We start from the raw sequence: 23,176 nt of genomic DNA, 5'->3' as shown, positions 1-23,176 counted from the left end.
AAATGTTTCAAATCCACAGTTAATTTTATGCATGTAGAGTAATGTACTGGAAATATGAATAAGACAAGATGAGGATGGTGAGTGTCATATCAATTTCTGTTGGAGACTACATATACACCCCCTGGATGGAATCAAGCACCTTCCTTCCAGGAACGTTTTCTCCCAGTTCTAACATTAACCAACAGGCCATATTTCCTGAAACCAGAAACTCCCTCAGCAAAAGGAAACCCAGCAACACCTGCACCAGTAAGAGGCCGGCCAGGACGTGAGTCAAAAATCAGGCCATTAGACTCAGACATGGTCTAATAGTGCAGAGGAAGTCACATTTCTGTAATATTTAGCAATCTTAGACACAGCAGGCAACACATAAACAATTACTCATAGATTTAGATGTGTAAATGATGCTAAACACTATGGACTGTTAAATGCATTGTGTTATCACATACACAAGTGACTAGAAAAGGTAATGAAAAATCAGCGGAACCTATCACTGGATTATATAAAACATGGACATAGGAACAAAGTGCTTACATTTTACAAATAGGAAACTGAAAAACATATTCCCAAGGATGACAACTCAAGCCTATTTGTATTGCAGTCATGTGTCTCCATATTTTGGAGCGCAGTGCAACCCACATGTGCCCTCATAGCCCAGACTCGGTCTGCTTTTTCCCAGCATGAGTTGATTGATTGGCCATCAATGGAGACACGCTCCTCGAATGAGAGTGCACACCACAGAGCTATCAAGTAAACAGACTTGGAAGTCAAGGCCAGCAAAATCCCTTGTGTCTCCATACCATCCGTTAGGAAGGCAAAGCCGGATCTCATGTATCTGTGGTCAGACAAGACCGCCACCACTTCCTCGTATTGCAAGGCTGCTTCAAAACCACGCCAGTGTGTGCTCTATTTCACGAACCTTTTTTAAGGTTTGGAATTCACATAACCATGTGGTGTGCTTCTGGAGTTTGGGACTTCCAAAATCAGAGTGTTTATCACTCATATCAACAAAAAATAAACACTCCACAGTGAAAACATATTCAACCATACTGAAGGGACTTTTCATTATCCCATAACTAGGCGTCCCTTTTGATTTAAAATGCGCCTTTGCATAAAGCGCTTCATATCTTTCATGGTGGGCTGTGTTTCATAGAAGTGATAAGTTCATGCTAACTGGGACCAGACTGTTGAGTGAGGCTGTCGGTCTGCTTTCAAACTCCTTTATGTTATGCTTCTTCCTGATTCATAATTGAGTGCTCAGGCACTTGCCAAATCAAATCTGGTCCACTGTTGACATGAAGTAGTCCCCCTCTCTTTTGAAAGCAGCCCGACAGGGGTGGTCAGCTGATGCCAACAGCCTTAGTGCCAACAGGATGTTATAGTAGAGTGTACAAAGTGAGCCACTTCCACACAACAGCATGCGCCACGGCTGAAGCAGTAATTAACATCCGTTTCTAGTTTGCACGTGTTTTCATATTCTCTGTTGCAATTTCTCACATGGGAGCCGACTATGAGGGGCGTTGCCTGTTGACTTTCAGTTAAGGAATAAAGCCAGGTTAGAATTCAGGAGACTCATTTCACTGGCTCAGAAATCTTCCAAATAACTAAACTTAATTTGCTTTCCAGTTACTAAATTATGGTTGTTTCTTTGGCTTTAATGGTCATTTTATGCCAGGATGCTAGACTCAAATGTTCTGCTGGTCCCAGTCAATTGGTTGTTCAAAACCTTCAGTTTGCTTATAATAATATTTACAAGGCATTCCATCATAAACTGGTGTTAAAAGCTGATAAAAGCCAAATTGTATTTTCCAGAGCTAAAATTTCTCAACTGCTTACATCCACATTCAACAGAGGATTATATACAAAGGCCTGATGACAATTCAACCTTCAAAGCACATGTTTGCAAGCGCTACAAAGCTGAAGGAGAACCTATTTTACAGTGTTGAACAAAGGCTGTTGAGCAAAGATTCTGACTATGGAAACAGAGTAAGCTGTAAACACACCTTATAAAGTTGATATGGCAAACGTTGTAGCAAACAGTTGCCTATTTACACATCCAGCAGACACTGAACAACATAATTCAGTTGGAGTCATGTTAATGTCCACCTGGTAAATGTAATTCCAGTATTCATTCTCCTTTTAGCTCTGATTTGGTCTCCACTTCCTGAGGAACATACTCAGCTCTATAGCAGTTAAATGCTCCACTATGTTCACCAGCTGGTTAGTCTAACTTCTTGTTCTGAGCTGTTAAAACCAAAACAATGAGCTGACAGACACTAAAACGCCCTACAGACCAGAGAGGAACTGCAGACAGATGCACATTGTCATTCGATCCATTGTTAATATAAAACGATTGGTTACAGCTGATCCAGTGAATTTTAAACTTTAGTTTATTGTAAATTATATACTTTGACAGACTTTCAACAGTGATGACTTGAGGAAAACTGGTTGATAAAAAGGAATTAATTCCATTATTTACAATACCAATTAGGGTTCATGCTATAAGAATAGGATGAAGGTGGAGATGAATTCCCTTTTACTTAATGCTACTTTTTTAGTTGTATCCAGAGACAAGATAAACTTGGTATTATCAGCAAAATCAAACAATTATACAGTGATGAGATTAAACCACAGCTAATTACATGTTCACAGTGGTAACAGACCACAATAAAATGACAGAATTACAATACACACGTCAGTCCTTTACAGATCATATATATTTAGGATAATATCAATCTTCAGCAAGACATATACAGTAGATGTGGATCTTAATGTGGAGTATTTTGTGAACAATAATTAAAAACACTGAGGGAGTGTTTTGTGTACCGTTTTCAAGAGTCCCACTACTTGGTTGCATGTTTACAGTCTTCTGCTATATACTGATAATGATGGGGCATTTCCACTTGATGCAATACACAGCAGCAATATTGAGACATGCAACAGTAAGCCGCAGGGAAACTGTGTCCAGAGAGGAGGACAATTAGGACTTTAGAGTTTTAGGTCAGACATGGTTATAGAGCATCGGAAACTACTTAATCTATTGCCCTTAAAATCATTTAAATGGAAAATCTGTCTTGTAACAACATGCAGTTTGTTTTAAATATGTGTATGCAGAGAGAAAATATGTATTTTTTTGCATTTCATCCTCTAATGCAGTCGTTGCTGACTCCCAGCAAACGTTGGGAGGATTTAAACTGTAGTGTGTCTTCTCCGATAACCTGTCTATATTGTCACCTGCCAGTTTCACTAGGAGGGCTTGACATGCACTGAGTCTTATTCTAACCACTAGTGCACTGACAAGGACATGATCGCTCATTGGCTTCCCACTCAAACACAGCAAATTGTGTTTAATAGGAGAAAACCATAAGCACTACTACCAGGCACTGAATCCAGTGAAGGGCAACTTCTTTTCTTTAATTATAAATACATTTTTAGAGCACACGTTTCCACATAATCTAAACTAAGTGGCTATCAGGCATTTCTTTTAGATATGATAAATAAAAAAATTGAGAAAATGGAGAAAGTGGTGTTATTTCAATATCTATTATCCTAAAAATCTGAAATGCTGTATTTGCAGACAAGATGTGAAAACATGAGACTTGTATCCAGCCAACAGCATCTAATATAAATGTAATGCTGACAATGCTGGTCACAATTCTTAAGGGCTACAGACTCCACATTCGGGGGGGCATTGACTCAACCCTGCATAACAAATGGTTAAAATGTTTCAAATGCAAAAAAAAAAAAAAATGTACTTGCAACTTACTTACTTACCATAATGCTTTTAAGGCCATGACCCTAACATTAAATGTGCAAATTTCACAGATTTAATTGAACATCTTTAGTGTTAAACAGACATTGCTGAGGCGATCCACTGTCCTTCCCTGAAATCACTGACACCTGACCCCAACATCATGTGATCACACCAGCAAACACAATGTAAAATCCTATGAATTATCAATGAATACATGAGAAACGTCCCTAGTACTTAACTTCAGTTTTTCAAGCTGTACCAATCCCATAAGGACAAGGAGAAAGCTTACAGAGCATTTCTCAGGAGGATCATGGTGACCACATGCATCTCAGCTACAGCAGTCTTTTCATACGGCAGGTGTGCTTATCTATGTGCATTGTGGCTCGGTCCGTGGAGCTGGTCAGGACGTCCAGAACTTCATCCTGCCGTTCCAGCTCTGTCTCTGCTTCCAGAGCCAGGTTCTTCAGCTGCATCAGCATCTGCACACACACACACACGCACACTCCAATAAGTACACTCTCATGGAGACACGCACATACTTCTTTGTTGAAGTGATTACACATCAGCCCCCAGTGAACATTGACAACCAAGGAGCAGGCTGCAAATAAAAAGAGATTCATTATTAAAACCTACAAAAAAGTGGGTTAGTAGTGGACCCAGGGCAGAACATGTAGACCATATGTAAAGAGGTGTAAAGACGGGGTCAGCGAGTTAGAGAGCGAGTGTGTTATTGGAATAAAGACAGAGGAGCAGATTACAGTATGTGTGTTTTTTCTCTTCACTTTGGCTACAAAGACAATGATTTGCTACTAAATGTCTGCAGGCAACATTACAATTCAACACAACCATAATGCAATAACAGCTACTCATGCAGCAGATATGATAGTATTTCATATTATACAGTCTATGAAACATGAGAAGTGATTTCAGAGAGAAGTCTTGGCTTTTCTCCTGGGATCATTGATATCATTCAATACTGTTTGTTTTCTACTTTCAGTGGGTTTAAGGAATACTGTGACTCCATCTCCATGGTCCAACAACAGTGTATGTTATGGTTGATGGAACAACTTAAATATACTGTGATGTGCCAAGCAAAACCTAATAAACACTCACTCCAGACCCTACCACCATGGTTTCTAAACTAATATTATGTTATGCTACACATGCTCCCTCATACACTCATACACTCATACACACACACACACACACACACACACACACACACACACACACACACACACACACACACACACACACACACACACACACACACACACACACACACACACACACACACACACACACACTATGTCAGTTTTCACTGGCCTATACAGTATATGCGGACACTGCAACTCCAGACAGCAGTTTGAAAAACAGATAGTATGTCAATACACACCGAGGAACAACTGTATTCACTCACTCAGGTCTGTGACTTTATAATTTAAACTGGGAGAACATGACTGAATCCCACCAGCAGTTAACGTTCACAGGAGTTTTGGTGTGTCATAGGAAAACACAGAAAATGAATATTTTTAGCTGCTGCTTATATGAAACTTAAGTCATGTAGAAACCCCCAAAATTAAACATTTAGGCTAGAGCTAATAGCAAAAATATATGAGCCTTGTGTCTTGTGCATTAGCACAATCCAGGATTGTGAACTAATAGAAAAATACAGTACATCATAACCTACCTCAAACAATATTACTTGTTTAATATGTGCCTAGATAAAATATAATATATAATAATATTTGCAAAAGTATTTAGGGAGGATGTTAAAGCGACTGATCCTCTGTACGGATTGCTTTAACATAGATTTGAATCTTGACATGAATTACATTAAGGCAGGGTGTGTACAGACATGTAGCATTCAGTCAAAATTGGTAGTCTTTGAAGTTTCAACCATTATCTGTTGTAGAAAATATATAATTTATAGTAACAATAGATAATAAGTCTGTAAGCTGTCTCTGACCCTATACCGCTGTATACATTTTTTTGGAAAAGAACTATATAGACAAAACGAAAGTTGAGCCACTGTAAATTGTTACTGTGTACACTTAACCAAATATTAGATAAAAAGTGTTGCCTTTTTCAAGATATGACTGATGCAGTGGGTAGACAAAGTAATGTATAATGAAACAGAATTTTAAGAAACTGAACCACAATTGAAAACACTGCAATGAGGTTGGGTCATATTCGGCCGCAAGCAAATTACCAGCAATAGTCAAACTCCATATATGTCAATCATATCCTTATTGGTTAGTTTAAAATTGTGTCAAATATTCCTCTTTGTAATGGAATTTGCAATTTCCTGTTTGGCATCATATCAGTTATATAGTTAAATAGTCCTACTTAGAGTCTAATCGATAAATTGCCCAGGTTGACATATTGGCTGATATCAGCTTGTTGCAAGTATCATGGTAGGCAAGGCAAGGCAAGGCAAGGCAAGGCAAGGCAGTTTTATTTATATAGCGCATTTCATACACAGTGGCAACTCAATGTGCTTTACATAAAAGAAACATTTAACAGAAAAAATTGAAAAAAACATGGAATTTGAGAAATAAAAATACAACCCAATCATAGTAAACACATACATACCGCCCCCACCCCACACACACACACACACACTAATAATAAAAACAAAGTACAGAAACATAGAAAGAGAGAGAAATAAAATACTATAATAGAGCATTAAAAATAAGATTGCAGCATAAAATAATGATTTGCTTTAAAATCATTAAAAGGACATAGAGTGCAAATGAAAGATTAAAATTTAAAGTGCTTTGAAAGAGCTCAATCATAAGCACAGGAGAAAAGAAGTGTTTTTAACCTGGATTTAAAAATATTCACAGTTGGGGCTGATTTCAGTTCTGCCGGTAGTTTGTTCCAGTTGTGTGCAGCATAACAGCTAAAAGCTGCTACACCATGTTTAGTCTGAACTCTGGGCTCCACTATCTGACCTGAGTCAGTAGATCTCAGAGCTCTACTGGGTTTATATTCTACTAACATGTCATTCATGTATTCTGGACCTAAACCATTCAGTGATTTGTAGACCAGTAGCATAACTTTAAAATCTATTCTATAGCTGACTGGGAGCCAGTGTAAAGACTTTAGAACTGGAGTGATGTGCTCTGATCTCTTTGTACTGGTTAAAACTCGAGCTGCAGCGTTCTGAATGAGCTGCAGTTGTTTAATGCTTTTTTGTGGGAGTCCAGTCAGAAGACCGTTACAGTAGTCAAGACTACTGGAGATGAAAGCATGAATCAACTTCTCCTGGTCTGTTTGAGACATAAAACCCTTCACTCTGGATATGTTCTTAAGCTGATAGAAGGCTGTTTTGGTGATTGATTTGATATGACTGCTGAAGGTCAGATCTGAGTCTATCAGCACGCCAAGGTTTCGGACTTGGTCGCTAGTTTTTAGAGAGAGTGACTCGAGATGTTTACTGACAGCAATCCTCTTCTCTTTATTGCCAAAAACAATTACCTCAGTTTTGTCCTGATTTAACTGAAGGAAATTTTGGTTCATCCAATTTGTTACTTGCTCTAAACAGTGACACAATGACTGTATTGGACTGTAGTCATCCGGGGACAGTGCTAGGTATATCTGCGTGTCATCTGCATAACTGTGATAGTCTACATTAGAGTTCTGCAGAATTTGACCCAAAGGCAGCATATATAGACTGAACAGAAGGGGTCCAAGAACTGACCCCTGAGGAACTCCACATGTCATAGCCACTCGATCGGATTCATAACTTCCAATGGTCACAAAATAACTCCGCTCCTCCAAGTAGGACCTGAACCATTCTAGGACTGTTCCGCTGAGTCCTGCCCAAGTTTCCAACCTGTTCAACAGTATACTGTGATCCACAGTGTCAAACGCAGCACTGAGATCCAACAGGACCAGAACTGACACCTTGCCTGAGTCAGTTTAACCTTATGTCATTTAACACTCTAATAAGAGCTGTTTCTGTACTGTGGTGAGGTCGGAAGCTTGATTGAAATTTGTCAAAAAGGCCACTGGAGTTCAAGAAATTGCTGAGTTGATTAAAAAACACTTTTTCAATGATCTTGGCTATAAAAGGAAGATTTGAGATAGGTCTGTAGTTGGTTAACATGGAAGCATCCAGCGTTCTCTTTTTTAAGAGTGGCTTAATGGCAGCTACTTTTAGGGGTTTAGGAAACGTGCCTGATTGAAGTGAGCTATTTATTATTTGTCGCAAATCTGTTTGGACAGAGTTCACAATAGTTTTTAAAAAGTCTGATGGCATTTTGTCAAGACAGCATGTTGATGGTTTTAGATGCTGAACTGTTTCCTCTATGGTTTTTTGGTCAACTGTTTTAAATTCTGACATCGCAGTTGAGTTATTCCTGGGAGGTCTTAGGGATTGCGTCTTTTTATTGTTTTGTTGATTTGTGTTGATATTTAACCTTATGGACTGGATTTTTTCACTGAAAAAGCAAGCAAATTCATTGCATTTATCTGTGGAAAGGAGTTCTGGAGCTATCTGTTTAGGGGGCTTTGTAAGCTTATCAACCATAGCAAACAGAGTGCGAGTGTTGTTGATGTTCTTATTAATAATTTCAGAAAAGTGTCGCTGTCTAGCTTTGAGTAACTCATAGTTAAAATTACAAAGACTTTGTTTGTAGAGGTCAAGGTGAATTTGAAGTTTAGTTTTTCTCCACTTACGCTCTGCTTTCCTGCATTCTGTTTTCAAAGCCTTTACCATCATAGTGTTCCTCCACAGTGTTTTCTGTCTGATCAAGGTCGTCTTAGTTTTAGTTTTAATAGGTGCAACAGCATCCATGACATTTGAGATTTTCCAGTTAAAATTATCCAGGAGTTCATCAACTGACTCTGCACTCACAGTTGGTGACATAGCTATAGCCTCCATAAACTTTGCACTGGTATTCTCATTTATGTACCTTCTCCTAACAGACACAAGAGGTAACAAGAGATAGCAAAGATACATTTCAAATCTATATTCTAGTCTCATTATTACATAGTTTGTCCATCTGAGAGCACAGTAAGGTTTATTATTCAACTTTGAAATGTTTTTATAAACACATTTAAGGGGTTAAAAATGTTGTCCTATATTATTTATGTTAAAAAAAGGATACTGGCCAATACATTGTTGTCTCTCAAAATATTTGTATGTTTATTGGTTGTGCTATAGCTGGAATTTACATTCATGCTAGTATGTCCCACATTTGTAGCAGAGTATGCAGTAGAGGTTTAATTATTTGGGAGTTGGAGATGTTTACATTATTTTGTCCCCAGAGTAAGGTAATCTATCATATAGTCTTGGAACCAGTTAATAGCACCTTATGATGGCTAATATAGACACAGTATGTAATAGAGTCATTCATTCATTCATTTGTCTTAACACTACATATGGTGTGTATTTAAATTTGCTATTTGAAAAACTTAATTAGCTTACTTAAAAGATTTTCCATCAAATATTTATTCTAAGCAACTTGTAATAGTGTGTCAAACAAACACAAAAAGAAACTGTCTGAATCATAGGTCTGAGTTTACGTCACTGTGTAGGTCTTGCCACCACAGACCATGTCTGTAACAGTTCTCAGTGTTGCGTAGTTCTGAATGGAAAGACGTTATACAGTCTGACTAAATAACTGACCATGTCTCTTTCCCTCTCTTAAAAAGCAGGACGGACTTTGGTTTGTGGTCTCACCAACTAACATTTAAAACCTACAGAATGAAAAATAAAAATCACTGTAATGAATTATGGTTTGGAATGGAGCTATCAAAATACATGTTACTAAAACCAAAGGATTATTTACTATAACAGCTGTCATTATTTGTGGTAAACCTGCCTGCCTTATATATACAAACACGAAAAATCTAAATGTAATACTAGTGAAAGTCACATATTCACAAAGGCAATGGAAGTCTAACTTGTCCTTGGACCTCACCTGTTTGAGTTCTTGGGCCTCAGCCTGACTGACAGATGGCTGGAGGACATGCACCTGCAACTGGGACAAATCTCCTGCTGGGACCTCCAGTGGAACCTCTGTCTCTTGGCACTTCTGCAGCAAACCTGACTCCAAGGGTGGAGATGGTGAAAAAGAGCAGAGTGCATACGTTGTTTATGAGGAAACCAGACAGTAAACTGAAAGTACAGCAACTGAGGCAATCAGGGTGAAGTGACTCATCAAAATACATTTCTGTCAAGACTGTGTCCAAAAGTCATGTGGATGAAATGTTTTTTACACGTGGCTGCACACTAAATAATACACAGGGGTGGAAACATAGAGCTTTACTGCCACTTAGTGGTCAAATTCAAACAGTGCCTTTATTTATGTTATGTATTCCTTACCTTCGCTCCCAATTGGCCCTCCTGTGTCACATGGAGATGAAACTGGAGTTGCCTTGAAAGCTGTGTACTCGACTGTGAACTCAAACTTCTTTTTGTACTGCATCTCCAACACTGACAGTGCCTCTGGCATCTTAGCAGACAGGAACCGGTAGCATACATCAGGCTTCCCGATAAACCGCTGTCTGACGGTGATCTCATAAGGACTGTGCACCCTGATTTCATCGATTTCATTCCGTTCAAAGCGGTGAAGTAGTTGGCAGCTTGTGTCTCGCACCTCCAGGGAGGAAACCAGCACCAACAAACATCCAGGCTTCAAGTCAGAGTCTCCACCTTTTGACACCACAGCTGGGATGCTTGTAATCACCTTATTTCTACCGGACCCCTTACCAGCGGCAGTAGCTGCAGCTCTTGCAGCATCCTCAGCTTTGGCCTCCTGCTGAGCCTTCCAGGGGAGTTTACCAAAAGGCCACCAGGAAGGAGACTCCAGCTCTGCTAAAAGTCTGAAACAGAGCAGAAGAGATGGACAGGAAGAAGTTTTGTGAGTGTATGACATCTTCCACTATTATCTTAGATTTGTGTTTGTATTGCAACAACTTAGTTACAACATGACATAAGCAGAAAACATTTGCCAGACCTCTAAATGAAAAAAAATGTGCATGTTAAGATTTTAAATTACTTATCAGCTACGCCCAGGTCAGAGTCAATCTTCTCCAGTCCCTGCATCATGTTGTCAAACTGCTCTCCTTGATGGCTGAGGACACTCCCAGTGTCCCCCAGTCTCCTCTGGGCTCCTGCCACTATGCTGATCAACTCTCTGCCTTTGGAGGGCTGACACTCAGCCCCTCGGGTCTCTGAGCTGGGGGACAGGAGGCACTCTCTCCAGAAATGCTCCAACACATTATAAACCACAACCCTGTTGGGCTTAAGGGAACCAAACCAGTGCTTCACGTTCCCCTCCTCGAGCACTGTGAGGGTACTGAAGATGAAACTGGACGACTCCATCTTGATCTCCATGATACGGGACAGGCGGAAATTGGCGAGACTCTCCTTACTCTGGCTGGAGACGAAGCTCAACGTGGTTCTATTGAGGGACAGGTTGCCGTTTTCCCACCGCTTCTCACTGTTAATGTAATATGAACCAGGCCAGCTGTGGATGGGGACGTCTCGGCTCATTTTTGGACGGAGATACACTGATTGTCCTAGGAGATGGACACGATTCAAGATTTAAACATGCAACATACACACCTTTAGTATACTATACTGACTGTCCCCTTTATGTTGACACTGATCATACTTACTCTGAAGTGTAATAAGGTATGCAGGCAGTATGAGCTCAGCTGAGGCGTTCACACTGGCTGTTTCAGCTGTAGAGAAGCAGGTTTATCTATCCACCTGGCCGCATTACGAGCGTTTCTTATAATGCTATAAACCTTCTTAGCATTTATCACTTCCTCTTGTTAAAAAACTATGGCTGTCCTACACCACATTAATCGAAAACACACGCATGACGTGACCCCTTGCTGTGTTCAGTGGGTGATGTTTATCCCGGAAGTGGCGTCACACACGAGTACGGTCGTGTTTACTGTCCGACTTGAACTCTGCTGTCAGAAAACGCTGTCACAACAAGGTTTTGAAGAGATAAGTGTAGTCAACATGGGCAGTCATTTCGTTAATATTTGAGATAGTTAGCAATACTAGTGTTAAATGAAATATACGTGTAAATAAAGAGGCAGAGGTGACGAAAATTAGAAAAATAGGTGTAGATATTTTCATAACCTGTCAACGCTGTAATGGAGACATAGGCAGCGACCTGTTGTCGAAATAGAAAGATAACATATTAGCACAATGTTAAGTCATCTAGTTGAATCAGGTTTTGGATTTTAACAGTTAATGCGAGCAGACATATGCTCTGTTATGTCAAATCAATCGTCGAGCTCAGTTAATCGTGACAGCTAATCTAGCTAACAGGCTAGCCGAGGTCTTGTTTACCATCATGGATAGGGAGGCGTACCGTAACTGCTGCAGTCTGGTCAAAATCCCAAGGCAGTCATATGAGCAGTTTTGGTCTTCACATTTCGTAGATTACATCGACAAGGAGATCAGCTATTCCAAATTCTTCAAAAAGTATTTGCTTCCCAATCACCCGTGTATGTTTTCAAGAAAGTTTACTGAGGACTGGAAGTGTAGGAAACAGTGGGTGACTGAAGAGGGGAAGCCTAATTTCCAAAAACTGCTGCAAGAGTTTGGTAAATAATCATATTACTAATATATTCACCATGCATCATTGTTAGTGTGTGTAGCTGCTGTAGTGACTGCTCATTGTCTTCTTCTCTTTATAACAGATGAGACTCCTGTTCCAGTAGCAAATTGCAATGCCAAGGAATACAATGCAAACCCTAAACAAGTTATGCCTTTCAAAGAATTCATACACTACTGGAAGGAGTACATCCAGAATGGCCATTCATCACCTAAAGGATGCCTCTATCTTAAAGACTGGCACATGTCAAGGTAGCATGAATACAGATTTAACTTTCTGTAGACAGATATCACACAGTATTTTGCATGTCATACTGTAGTTACCCCATAATTAATGTTGTGTTTTATACTGCAGGGACTTTCCAGAACATAATGTTTACGTTACACCAGTGTTCTTTTCTTCTGACTGGCTCAATGAATATTGGGATACACTTGAAGTGGATGACTACCGGTTTGTCTACATGGGACCGAAGGGTTCATGGTATGACAAAGTTACACCCTGGCTATAGCTAAATTATTTCCTTTTTCATACAGTCTAACTCAGTTTCTTATCATTAGGACGCCGTTCCATGCTGACGTGTTCCGCTCCTACAGTTGGTCTGCAAACATCTGTGGCAGGAAGAAATGGCTTCTCTATCCTCCAGGCCAAGAGGAGTTTTTACGAGACACTCACGGCAACCTGACTTATGACGTAACATCAGCAGAACTTCGAGACAGAGGCCTTTTTCCACACTCCGAAGAAGCGTGCCAGCCTCTTGAGATTATTCAAGAGGCGGGTGAAATTATTTTTGTGCCCAGTGGCTGGCATCATCAAGTTTATAATCTGGTAAGAATTGCAAAAGTAATGATATGAAATGACACACTCTAAATTATAATCTATTGCCTATCAATGACATGGTAATTCTCTTTTATTATACATGTGTGATTTTTATGGATGTCAACAATTCATGAACCTATTTTGTATTTTTTATTTCCCAGGAGGACACCATCTCCATCAATCATAATTGGCTTAACGGCTGCAATATTGACATCATGTGGCAGTTCCTTCAGAATGAACTGTCATCTGTCCAGAAAGAGATAAATGAGTGGAGAAACACGATGGATTCATGGCATCAGCACTGTCAGGTACTTCAGGGATAAGACTGTTCAGTCTGCATATTATCCAAAAACCTAATTGCTACCCTGATAGTCTACAATATAGGGATAATTATGTAAAGTAATTCTTGTGTGTGTACTTTTCAGGTCATCATGAAAGCCTGTTCTGGCATTGATTACGGAGAATTTGCTTCGTTCCTGAAAATCATTGCAGACAACCGAATGGCTTTCCTGAACACATGCTCCTCTGGTGATTCGTCCGACTACCCACGGCACCTCTCAGATATCCTCACCACCCTTGGACCTTACCATGCTGCCTTTGACTTACAAAGAGTGGCCACCATACTTGAATGCCTTCTCTGCAACGAAGATTTTAAACGGCTTGATCATTCAGCATTGACTTTGCAGCCAGAAACCATGTTACAGCAAATCCGAGACACCATACAATCCACAAGAGGGCAGCATCTCCTTTATCAGGAATAAGATGTTCTTATCGGATGTGTCTAAACAAAGTATTGTTCACCTGGAAGTAGCTTGAATGAAAAGTGCCAATTAGTATGGTGCAAAAAAAGATGATGATTAAGGTTTGAGATGTACTGGAATCTCAAATATTGTTGTGATTTTTGTGTTTTTGCACTGAAAGATAAAATTGAAAAAATAAATACAAAGACAACTTGATTGAGTTCCTGCATTCCTTTTTTGCAAATTTATTAAAATTCAACCAACATCATCTCATGGCGATCATATCCTCTTGAATAGTGCTGCAGTATGTCCATATAATTATGTGGTAAATAATATACACTTTGGGAGAAATCACTCTAAAAGCCGGTTCTCTTGCAAACACAAAATACTCACACATATAGATCAGTGCTGCACAGCTGTCAGGCAATGACAGTGGAACATACTGTACTTCAGGGTTCTGTCTATGAGAAATATGTCAGTTGTGATGTACATCACATTTTACGGAGCTATAAAACATCCTCCTCTTCAGTTGGTCTTCACGTCTTTAGGCCACCAGTCTGGCACAGAGACCTCAAGTGTCACTGTGGTGTTGTCGGAAGATTTGAGCGTCAACTCCTCTTTGGAATGAGCTAGGCGGATTAGGCTCAGGCCCAGATCTCCAACCCCTGCTCGGTGTTTCCCAGCTGGCTTGCCTGACTGTGTTTGCAGGGCGGCTCCTTCCTCAAGGTCCTGGACAGGGGTTGACAAGCGTACCGGCATCAGGCGTTTCCGAACCACCCCAGTGTGATGAGTCCTGGCTGTGAGCTCCTGGCCAATGTAGCAGCCCTTGCTGAAACTGATGCCCTGCATGTACACAAGATTTGATTCTAGTGGTAATGCGACCCCAGGAGGAAGGTCCCTCACTCCCTCAGGAAGTCCTAGAAACAATGACAGCACAGGAAACAAACTAAACTCAAAATTTCAAGAGCACCCGTGCATAAAATAACAATCTTCATGTGCCATTGTCTTCTAATACATTCTGTATGTACTCACACCTACTAATTGGTCTTACCTATTGCATAGCGATGTCTGTGATACTCTTCTGCGTCACCTTTCTGACATGATGCAATGACATCTGAGGGATCAACTTTATTGTCCAACACCAGTCTCCAGCCCATTTCCTGAGTTCGAGGATCCGTCTCCCATACCAGAGCCTTTTCAGGGGAGGACAGCTTAGGTTTATTGACTGGATTATTTGGGTTATGTTGCTGGGGGAGCACCGCCCACACAGAGAGCTCTGGACATGGGGTTAAGTTGACCTTTCTACGGATCTTGTACACCTTCAAGTGTCTCAAGATTGAGTCCTTTATTGTGCTGTCACATTCCAGGAGAACGCCACACCCTGCATCTTCTTCTTTTAGACTGGAAAGGAAATGCAGCAAAATTAAAATAAAATAATTTGCACCTACTTATAGGTGTTTTTATTACTGTGACTAAGTAGACTTCTGATCAGGTTAAAATTGTACAGACAACATGAGTATATGTACAAGTGAGAATTATGAATGTACATGCAGACATGAAAATCATAGATTAAACAACTTCATATTACCATCTTATATCTTTATATTACTATCCTGATGACTTTTTCATTGTTGATTAATCTGTTGATCACAGATCAACACATCAATACATTACTTAATGATTATTTGTTTGGTCAACAATATGTCACATAATAGTAAAACAAACTATATATATATATAATTTAACATTTCCTACAGCCAAAAATGACATCTTCAAATTGTTTGTTTTATCTGACCAACAGTCCAAAACTCAAATATATGTATTTTACTATCACATGAGACCAGGGCTCAAGATTAGCACCAGCCAGCAGCCAAATGTTGATAAAATATGTGGGGGAAAAAACAAGCCTTCAAAAGCCATTTGTTCAGTGGACCAAAAAAATGATTTTGAACCCTGCATGAGACAAAGAAAGGCAACAAATGTGTGAAGCTGAAAGTAGAACATTTTTGGAATTTTTGCTGGGAAAATGAAAAAAAAAATAAGTTTGTGCTGTTATGGGCGTGTCACTTAACAATTTGAAGCTGTCTGTGCGAACTTTATTGGCTGATAAAATGTGCCACTTCAAACGTTTTTGACTGACTGGGACACATTATTATCCTGCACTGCGCCCTGTCAGGCGCTCTTTCACAGAGAAATCTTATTGACATATGTGTATGTTACATTAACGAGAGAGTAGAGTGAAAGGATCTTGGTTCCTTAATTTGGTGTGAGCTCTTTTGTGTGAAAAGAGGATGTCAGATTGTGACATGACTCAAGAAGCACTCATTCAAAAGAGGTCACCAGTTAATTTTTGCCTACTGTTTATACTGCAGTAACTGTCCCTTTAATATCCATTATCCATATTACCCACACTTTAAGTGAGATAACTGTTGTATCTGATAGGAGGGTGTGTAGAGGCAACACTGACAACAATGTTGTAGGCTGCATTTTTTTAAAAAATGTAATTTAAATTTTTTGAACAAGGTTTTTGTACAGTTGTTCCATGTTTCAGTTTTTAACATTATAGTGATAAAACAAGTAAACAAACAAAACAAACAACACAAGTGGTATATTCCTACCGTAGATATATACACATATACCTTTCATTCACATGTCTTGTGTGTGTAAACTTAAACTTGCTTACAACCCTTTGCACATTGTGCTTGAAAGTAAACAACAAATTCAGGAAAAAAGGGCAACAGATTAATAGCATTAAGGCTAAAGACAGTGGGGTGTGAAAATAATGAAAAACATAAACAAAAATACAATTTTAATTAAAATAAATGTTATATTTTGAATGCATGTTTGCAACATGAGGCCACATCTGTTGGCTGTTGGACATATTTTTCCAGGATTTTGAGAAAATACCATTTTTCAATTTACTGTGAAGAAGATGCATAATATGAGACAACACAATCATCTGTTAAAGAGAAAGGGTCATTTCATATTTCTCTGACTTTAATGTTGCACTGAATTTTAAATTAGCTCAGCTGGAAGTGACTGAGATGAGAGGAGTTTTCAGTTTTCAGTAGTGAGGTTGTACCTGTGTCTGGACAGTATGATTAAGTGAACTCTTACCTGTACAACATGATGTCATACAGTGTCCTCCCCTGCACGTTGAGCATGTGTGAGTACATGACTTTTTGTGCAGGCTCCTCCAGCAGCTCCATGTCATTGGTGATAATCCCCTGAAGAAACGAGCTTGTGTCTTGTCCCTCTATTTTCAGCATGGTCCTGTGATTAAGGTGATAGCACACAAACTGTCCGGCCACACTTTTATCCTGACTGTACTTCCTAACAGTGACTCCCATCGGAGATGGAGCACCGGAGAGAAACGCTACGCATAAATGCCGACCGGTGTATGCTCTGGCGTAAACACCGAGATAACGACTGGACGTAAACGCCCCTCTGGCGAGACACAAGACCCCCATGTTGATCATGTCATAAGAGTATATTACGCAGGTGAGTTAGGAGGATAGTCTGCCGACTAACAACAGCTGATAGCTACATAACACAGTGCACCCATGGATGTTATCATGAGGACACTTCTTCTTCTTCGTTCTTCGTTCTTCGTTCTTCTTCCTCGACTCTAATGTTTATAGGCTTTTCAGCGTTTTCAACGACTTGGCTCATTACCGCCACCAGCTGGACTGGAGTGGGGATTTAAAGGTAAAGTGGTTGTCAAACTTTTTCATGTCAAGGATCTGCAGTGGCCCTGAGAGTAAAAAACACAACAATGTTTTCAAAAAAACAACAGTGGTTAAAAAACAACAACAACAACACAACATCAGTTTAAGAAACACAACAATTCACAAAACACAACATTTCACAAAAAAAACAAAAAACAATACAACACAATAACAGTTCAAGAAACACAGCAATTCACAAAACACAACAATAGTTCAGGAAACAGAAACATTTCATTTTAGGAAACTCAACAAGATTTCACATTATGGAAAGGGTTGGACAACACTTAAAATGTAACTGTTCTCTAACCCTTTCACACATAGTGGTCATTATAGTGTACAGCTATTCAAAAGCTGTTTTCTTATATATGCATGGATTTTGATAGCATAGTTGCACTTTAGCCACCACAGTGGACACAAGTGCCACTTCATCTGCAGTAACTTTTTTTGGTTGTAAGTCAGTTGATGTTATTATAATGTAATGTAATGTTATTTGATGAAAAAAAAGTTAAACATTTTTTTCATGCCTCAAGAGAAATAAAATCCTGCCTGATGTTTTCATAATTCATGCATGAAAGGGCTAATATTAAAACATTGTTATAAAGTTCTCTATAGGAAAACATTGTTAAAACGTTGTCTAATACAAAAACATTGTAACAACGTTCTGTAATAGTAAAATGTTGTAAGAATGTTTTCTACTAGGATAACATTGTTACAATGTTCTCCAATAGGAAAACCTTGAAATGAGAGCCTACTCATTTTACTACTGACTCGCCTAACCCCAAAGCTTTAATTTTCATCAGTAGTAAGGAGACATGGACAGTGTCAAATGCCTTATGAAGGTCTAACATAAGCATTCCAAGGAGATTCCCTTTTTCATTCTTTTAATATCAGTCAGATAAAGTAAACATGAATCAGTAAAGAGAGTTTTTAAAAACAATTAAAAACAACCAATTAGCTCAAACACAGTCTTCTTTATAATCTTGGATAAAATACATAAAATTGAAACTGAGTTGGCTATCGTTCTAGCTTGGGACTCTACAAAATGATCATAGATTTCTGCAGTTTCAAGCCCCCTCTTCAGCCAGTGAATACTTGTGTGGTGGTGCCAAGTTATAAGTATCTAGGTGTATACCTGGATAATGACTTGGACTGGTCCCTAAACACAGACGCTCTCTACAAAAAGGGGCAGAGCCGCCTCTTTTTCTTAAGGAAGCTCAGATCTTTTGACATCTGTAGTAAGATGCTGCAGATGTTTTATCAGTCTGTGGTGGCAAGTGTGTTGTTTTATGCTGTTGTCTGCTGGGGAGGCAGCATCAGACACAAAGATGCAAGGTGGCTGGACAAACTAGTCAAGTGATTGGAGCCAGGTTGGACACACTGGAGGAGGTGGTGGAGAGATGCACTGTGAAGATGTTCAAGGCCATCTTGAAATACCCGGATCATCCACTACACAACACCTTTATGGACCAAAAAAACAGCAGTGGACGGCTCATCTCTCTCCGTTGCAGGACAGAGAGATTGAAAAGATCCTTCGCTCCTACAGCCATCAGGCTGTCTAATTCTTCAATAATTTACAGAAGAGCTAACAGAGTAATTGAATTTCCCCTCGGTCCCACAATGCATTGCTTGATAATGATTGGAAGACATGAGTGGCTGATGAGGAGATGTTGTGCTGTGGACCAGTCCTCTACCATAGATGTATAACATGTCCTCTTCTTGTGAGTGAAGAGCCTTTGCAATGCAATAACGTTAATAGCTGTAGTTATAGCCAGCATCATCCTTAGCCAAGATAATTACCATTTGATGTAAAATGTGTCTGATATTCATTGAGTTGATTAATCTTTTTATTTGTTTTTTGCCAATGTGTGAAAGAGTCATAATGTAACTTAAAAAACAAGACCATCCCAGACTTTCTCGGTTGCCTATAACAGCTTACAGACTTATTTCCTTGTGCCTCATGCTATCTATAGGGTGTGACATTTTTGCATGCTCCTGAGTGCCTTGACTCTCTCACACCAACTTAAACTTGATGGTTTGATGTTTAATAAAAGAGTGTTTTGCATCACTTTTTATTCTGAGAATTTGCTGCTTTGCTTTTCTTTTTTGTGTTGAATTGACATAATTTAGGATAGTAATACTGTTTGGATTTCTTAATTTGTGATAATTCCCCTCCTGCACCTATACTTTAAAGTCACTATTTTAAACTTTTAACTGGTAATTCTCTAACTGTTTCACAACAGACATGTTCTAAAACAGTAATAAACACACTCACACTCCCACACAACCCTGCAGGAAGTGCCACATTTGGTGTGATTGTAGCCTTACATGTAACCTTGGTGTATGAATGGTACTAAAACAAAGTTTACTTCATTTTACCATCATCATACAATGGCTAATCTTACAAAGCCACAAGCAGACACATCAACCTACTACGGATATGTTTACTACTTCTTCAGTACACTTTTAAACTTGATGAAATTGCATAAGTTAGTAATTTTCATTTAAAATTTGACAGAATCTTTTTCTCGTTTTAACACGGATGTTACTTGCTGTAACAGCATAGTTATCTCACTTTAAAAACAAATATTCTAAATCCCATACTCCTAGCTTCTAACATTGAACTGAACTCTAATGAAAAGCTTTTCATTTTTGCACTTTCATAATCACATCATTGCTGTGGTGTAGGTGTAAGTGTAATAAGGCAGAGAAGCAGAGAGTCATAATGCAGGATCGCAGAGGTTTCAAATAAGTTTATTTCTTCATGAATAAAATACCAGAACAGTCTTTAAAAGTTTGAGGCACTTTGAAGTATGACAACAGTAAAGGCAGAACTTAATATTACTCTGAAATCAATTTTAGAAAACATATTGCTTCAATGAAATAAAATTAAAATGCTCATCTTAAAGACTTAACATGCCTAAACATAAGATACATGTAGAGATAAATGAGTAGCTAAGGATGGGGTTTCTACTGTAGCCTAGCTATATGTATACAGTATGTTCCCAGTTATAAAGCATGCATCATCTGCTTCAGATTACAGAAATCAATATTTAGTTTAGAAAATAATTTGATTTTCTCTTCACTTACCTCTCCCCTTCAAATGTGACACTGCAAGGTTTTGGAAAATATAGAGTAGATAAAAGCTTTGTACGCAATGACTGAAGATCATCACACAGAGCAGATGTTAACCAGAAGAGCCTACAGTGACACAGCCCTGTTTCATTATCTTTATCAAAATATTTCACATTTAATCTGCTTCCAGCAACACACATCCACACTACATCCGAAAGTACTTCCCCAAATATTAAACATGCATCTTTCCAACAACAATCAGCAATCATCCTTCTCCAGAAATGAGTCATTGTACAGTGTTTTGCACTACATGTTCAAATTGGATTTAGGGCACTATCACACACTTTCAAAGCCAAACTCTTTCAAATGAATCCAGTTCAGCGGTAGTCAAGGGTAGCTCAGATAAATAACTTGAAGCAGTCTGTTTATACTTTGACATTTTAGAATTAGATATGTTTAGCTAAGTAAGCATATGTTAACCAAGTCCAAAACTATGAAAAGCACAAAATGACACACTACAGTAACAAAGAGGATTCATGATACTGGATTTGATCGATCGTTTCTTCATGTGTGTGTGTTTTTTGGGTTTTTTTTCCAAAAAAACTAGGCCGACTGTATACTGTACACCTTCAAATTGTGTGATTGAAATTCTCAGTTGATGTTGTCCGAGGTCGTATCTCACACACAAATCCTCCAGCTGTGTCACAGTGCAGTCCTGGAGTCTTAAAAGACTTTTACTGTTAATATACTATTAAAATGTATCTCTATATCCAAACAGAGGTCTTTCCATTTTTTACAATGGTTGCAGTCTTCTCTGTGGCTGACTTCGGTCTTGCTCCTTGTTTCTCCTGGACTGTATTGACTCGATTTTGCTCTGCCATTGTGCCCCCAGATACAGGACTACTGGTTCTGGAGGTTTGCTGGTTGTTTTTAGTTTGATATGTTTGAAAGGCCATATCAAGCTGCTCCTGGGCAACCCGTAAGTGACGGTGTAGGCTTGCAAGATCAGAAGGGATGTTCTCATCTGGGCTGGTGCATTGCTGCTCCTGGGCCACATTGGCCATGTTCTGCTCATGAGTGATGAGGCTGTTGGGGATCCTGCTAGGTTTTTCTGTCTTCATCACTAGGTTGTACCCCGGAGGGGAGGCTGGAATATTGCGGGAGAACGGGAAGCCATAGGACATCCGTCGGCTCCGGTTCCTCTTCAGGCGAAGGGTGTCCCGAAAAGTGCCAATTCCCAAGTGAAGCATCTCACAAATATTTAGCACTAGACAAAGACAGCTTACCACATACATGATGAGGAGGAAGATTGTTTTCTCAGTGGGCCTTGAGATGAAACAGTCCACTCTGTGTGGGCAGGGAACCCTGTTGCACACATATGATGGACTAACTTGAAAACCATAGAGGAGATACTGTCCTGCAAGGAAAGCGATTTCAAAAATAGCTCGTGACATGAGTTGAAGAACATAGATTCGCATCAGTCCTTCTTGCATAATTCTTCGGCGGCCATCATGCTTTGGTGGGTCTTTGATAGTGCTGTTTACTGGCTCAGCTTTGGCTTCCTGCACTTCCAGTGTATCTTCATAAATCATGGGCTCAGCATCATCATCTTCCTCCTCTTCTAAGACATCCTCCAGGTGATGGCTTTCTCTCCATCTGGAGTGAGGGGGTGGTTTTTTGAGGAGCCTGTGATGCTTCCTGCGTTCTGCCTCTGAAGTTCGGGCTATCTTGTGGATGGCATAACCCATGTACATGACAGAGGGAGTGGAGATCATGATGATCTGGAAGACCCAGAAGCGGACATGGGAGAGAGGAGCAAAGGCATCGTAGCATACGTTGTCACAACCGGGCTGCTTGGTGTTACAGGTGAACTTGGTCTGCTCATCGGAGTAGATGGACTCACCTCCAACCGCAGTGAGCACAATGCGAAAGATGATGAGCACAGTCAGCCACACTTTCCCCACGAAGGTGGAGTGGTTGTGGATCTCTTCCAGGAGACGAGTGAGAAAACTCCAGCTCATGTTGCTCTTACAAGCTTTTCAACTAGAACCTGTGAAGAGACCATAAAGAATTGATTAGGACAAATGTAGGGACCTTATCAAGATTAAGTATGTGTTTTACTTAATGAGAATATTATGAACTAATTGTAATTTTGTATTTGGAATTATAGTGGTTATAAATTTGAATTGGTATATATATTAAGATATTTATATATATATATATATATATATATATATATATATATATATATATATATATATATATATATATATATATATATATTTTTTTTTTTTTTTTTTTTTTCTTTTTTTTTTTTTTTCTTTACATACTAATTTTTTAAGTGCCTGTGCTTTTTTTTGGTATAGTTGTCTATCCAAAGTAAATCCATTGTAGGACTTTCCCCCTATTTATTAGACAGGGGACAGTATAGGCCTGCGCAAGAAATGGGAAATGACATGCAACAAAGGTTGTTGG

General features: G+C 39.3%; 4 protein-coding genes across 4 annotated transcripts; 1 reads left to right on the top strand and 3 right to left on the bottom strand.

Annotated features, from left to right (window-relative positions):
* Positions 1-2,375: 2,375 nt before the first annotated feature.
* On the bottom strand, positions 2,376-11,693 carry snap47 (synaptosome associated protein 47). Its single transcript, XM_062429003.1, has 5 exons — positions 11,387-11,693; positions 10,765-11,287; positions 10,089-10,588; positions 9,685-9,809; positions 2,376-4,230 (listed from the first exon to the last, which is right to left on the bottom strand). Exons 2-5 carry the CDS (start codon positions 11,259-11,261, stop codon positions 4,084-4,086), a joined length of 1,269 nt encoding a protein of 422 aa, XP_062284987.1. The 5' UTR covers positions 11,262-11,287; positions 11,387-11,693; the 3' UTR covers positions 2,376-4,083.
* Positions 11,691-14,030, top strand: jmjd4 (jumonji domain containing 4). The gene is made up of 6 exons (XM_062429002.1): positions 11,691-12,334; positions 12,431-12,596; positions 12,700-12,825; positions 12,903-13,170; positions 13,323-13,469; positions 13,587-14,030. Exons 1-6 carry the CDS (start codon positions 12,082-12,084, stop codon positions 13,920-13,922), a joined length of 1,296 nt encoding a protein of 431 aa, XP_062284986.1. The 5' UTR covers positions 11,691-12,081; the 3' UTR covers positions 13,923-14,030.
* Positions 14,031-14,117: 87 nt separating this feature from the next.
* iba57 (iron-sulfur cluster assembly factor IBA57) lies at positions 14,118-17,493 on the bottom strand. Its single transcript, XM_062429000.1, has 3 exons — positions 17,019-17,493; positions 14,953-15,302; positions 14,118-14,818 (listed from the first exon to the last, which is right to left on the bottom strand). The coding sequence occupies exons 1-3, from the start codon at positions 17,378-17,380 to the stop codon at positions 14,427-14,429; spliced, it is 1,104 nt and encodes a 367-aa protein (XP_062284984.1). The 5' UTR covers positions 17,381-17,493; the 3' UTR covers positions 14,118-14,426.
* A 3,353-nt stretch (positions 17,494-20,846) lies between these two features.
* gjc2 (gap junction protein gamma 2) lies at positions 20,847-22,722 on the bottom strand. The gene has a single exon (XM_062428679.1). The coding sequence runs from the start codon at positions 22,720-22,722 to the stop codon at positions 21,466-21,468; it is 1,257 nt and encodes a 418-aa protein (XP_062284663.1). The 3' UTR covers positions 20,847-21,465.
* Between the last annotated feature and the right edge of the window lie 454 nt (positions 22,723-23,176).

This window comes from Scomber scombrus, chromosome 11, assembly GCF_963691925.1.
Source record: "Scomber scombrus chromosome 11, fScoSco1.1, whole genome shotgun sequence".
Lineage (NCBI taxonomy): Eukaryota > Metazoa > Chordata > Actinopteri > Scombriformes > Scombridae > Scomber > Scomber scombrus.
Note: the sequence above shows the minus strand (reverse complement) of the source record. Positions and strands in the feature narration are given on the sequence as shown.

Coding starts and splice junctions, on each gene's coding strand:
- gjc2 (XM_062428679.1), bottom strand. CDS start 22,722: ATGAGCTGGAGTTTTCTCACTCGTCTCCTGGAAGAGATCCACAACCAC.
- snap47 (XM_062429003.1), bottom strand. CDS start 11,261: ATGAGCCGAGACGTCCCCATCCACAGCTGGCCTGGTTCATATTACATT. Junction 9,810..10,088: donor AGGGCCAATTGGGAGCGAAG/GTAAGGAATACA, acceptor CCTTGGAGTCAG/GTTTGCTGCAGAAGTGCCAA. Junction 4,231..9,684: donor AGGCCCAAGAACTCAAACAG/GTGAGGTCCAAG, acceptor GTGTGTGTGCAG/ATGCTGATGCAGCTGAAGAA.
- jmjd4 (XM_062429002.1), top strand. CDS start 12,082: ATGGATAGGGAGGCGTACCGTAACTGCTGCAGTCTGGTCAAAATCCCA. Junction 12,597..12,699: donor AAAGACTGGCACATGTCAAG/GTAGCATGAATA, acceptor TTTATACTGCAG/GGACTTTCCAGAACATAATG. Junction 12,826..12,902: donor ATGGGACCGAAGGGTTCATG/GTATGACAAAGT, acceptor TCTTATCATTAG/GACGCCGTTCCATGCTGACG.
- iba57 (XM_062429000.1), bottom strand. CDS start 17,380: ATGATCAACATGGGGGTCTTGTGTCTCGCCAGAGGGGCGTTTACGTCC. Junction 15,303..17,018: donor TATGACATCATGTTGTACAG/GTAAGAGTTCAC, acceptor TTTCCTTTCCAG/TCTAAAAGAAGAAGATGCAG. Junction 14,819..14,952: donor CAGACATCGCTATGCAATAG/GTAAGACCAATT, acceptor CATTGTTTCTAG/GACTTCCTGAGGGAGTGAGG.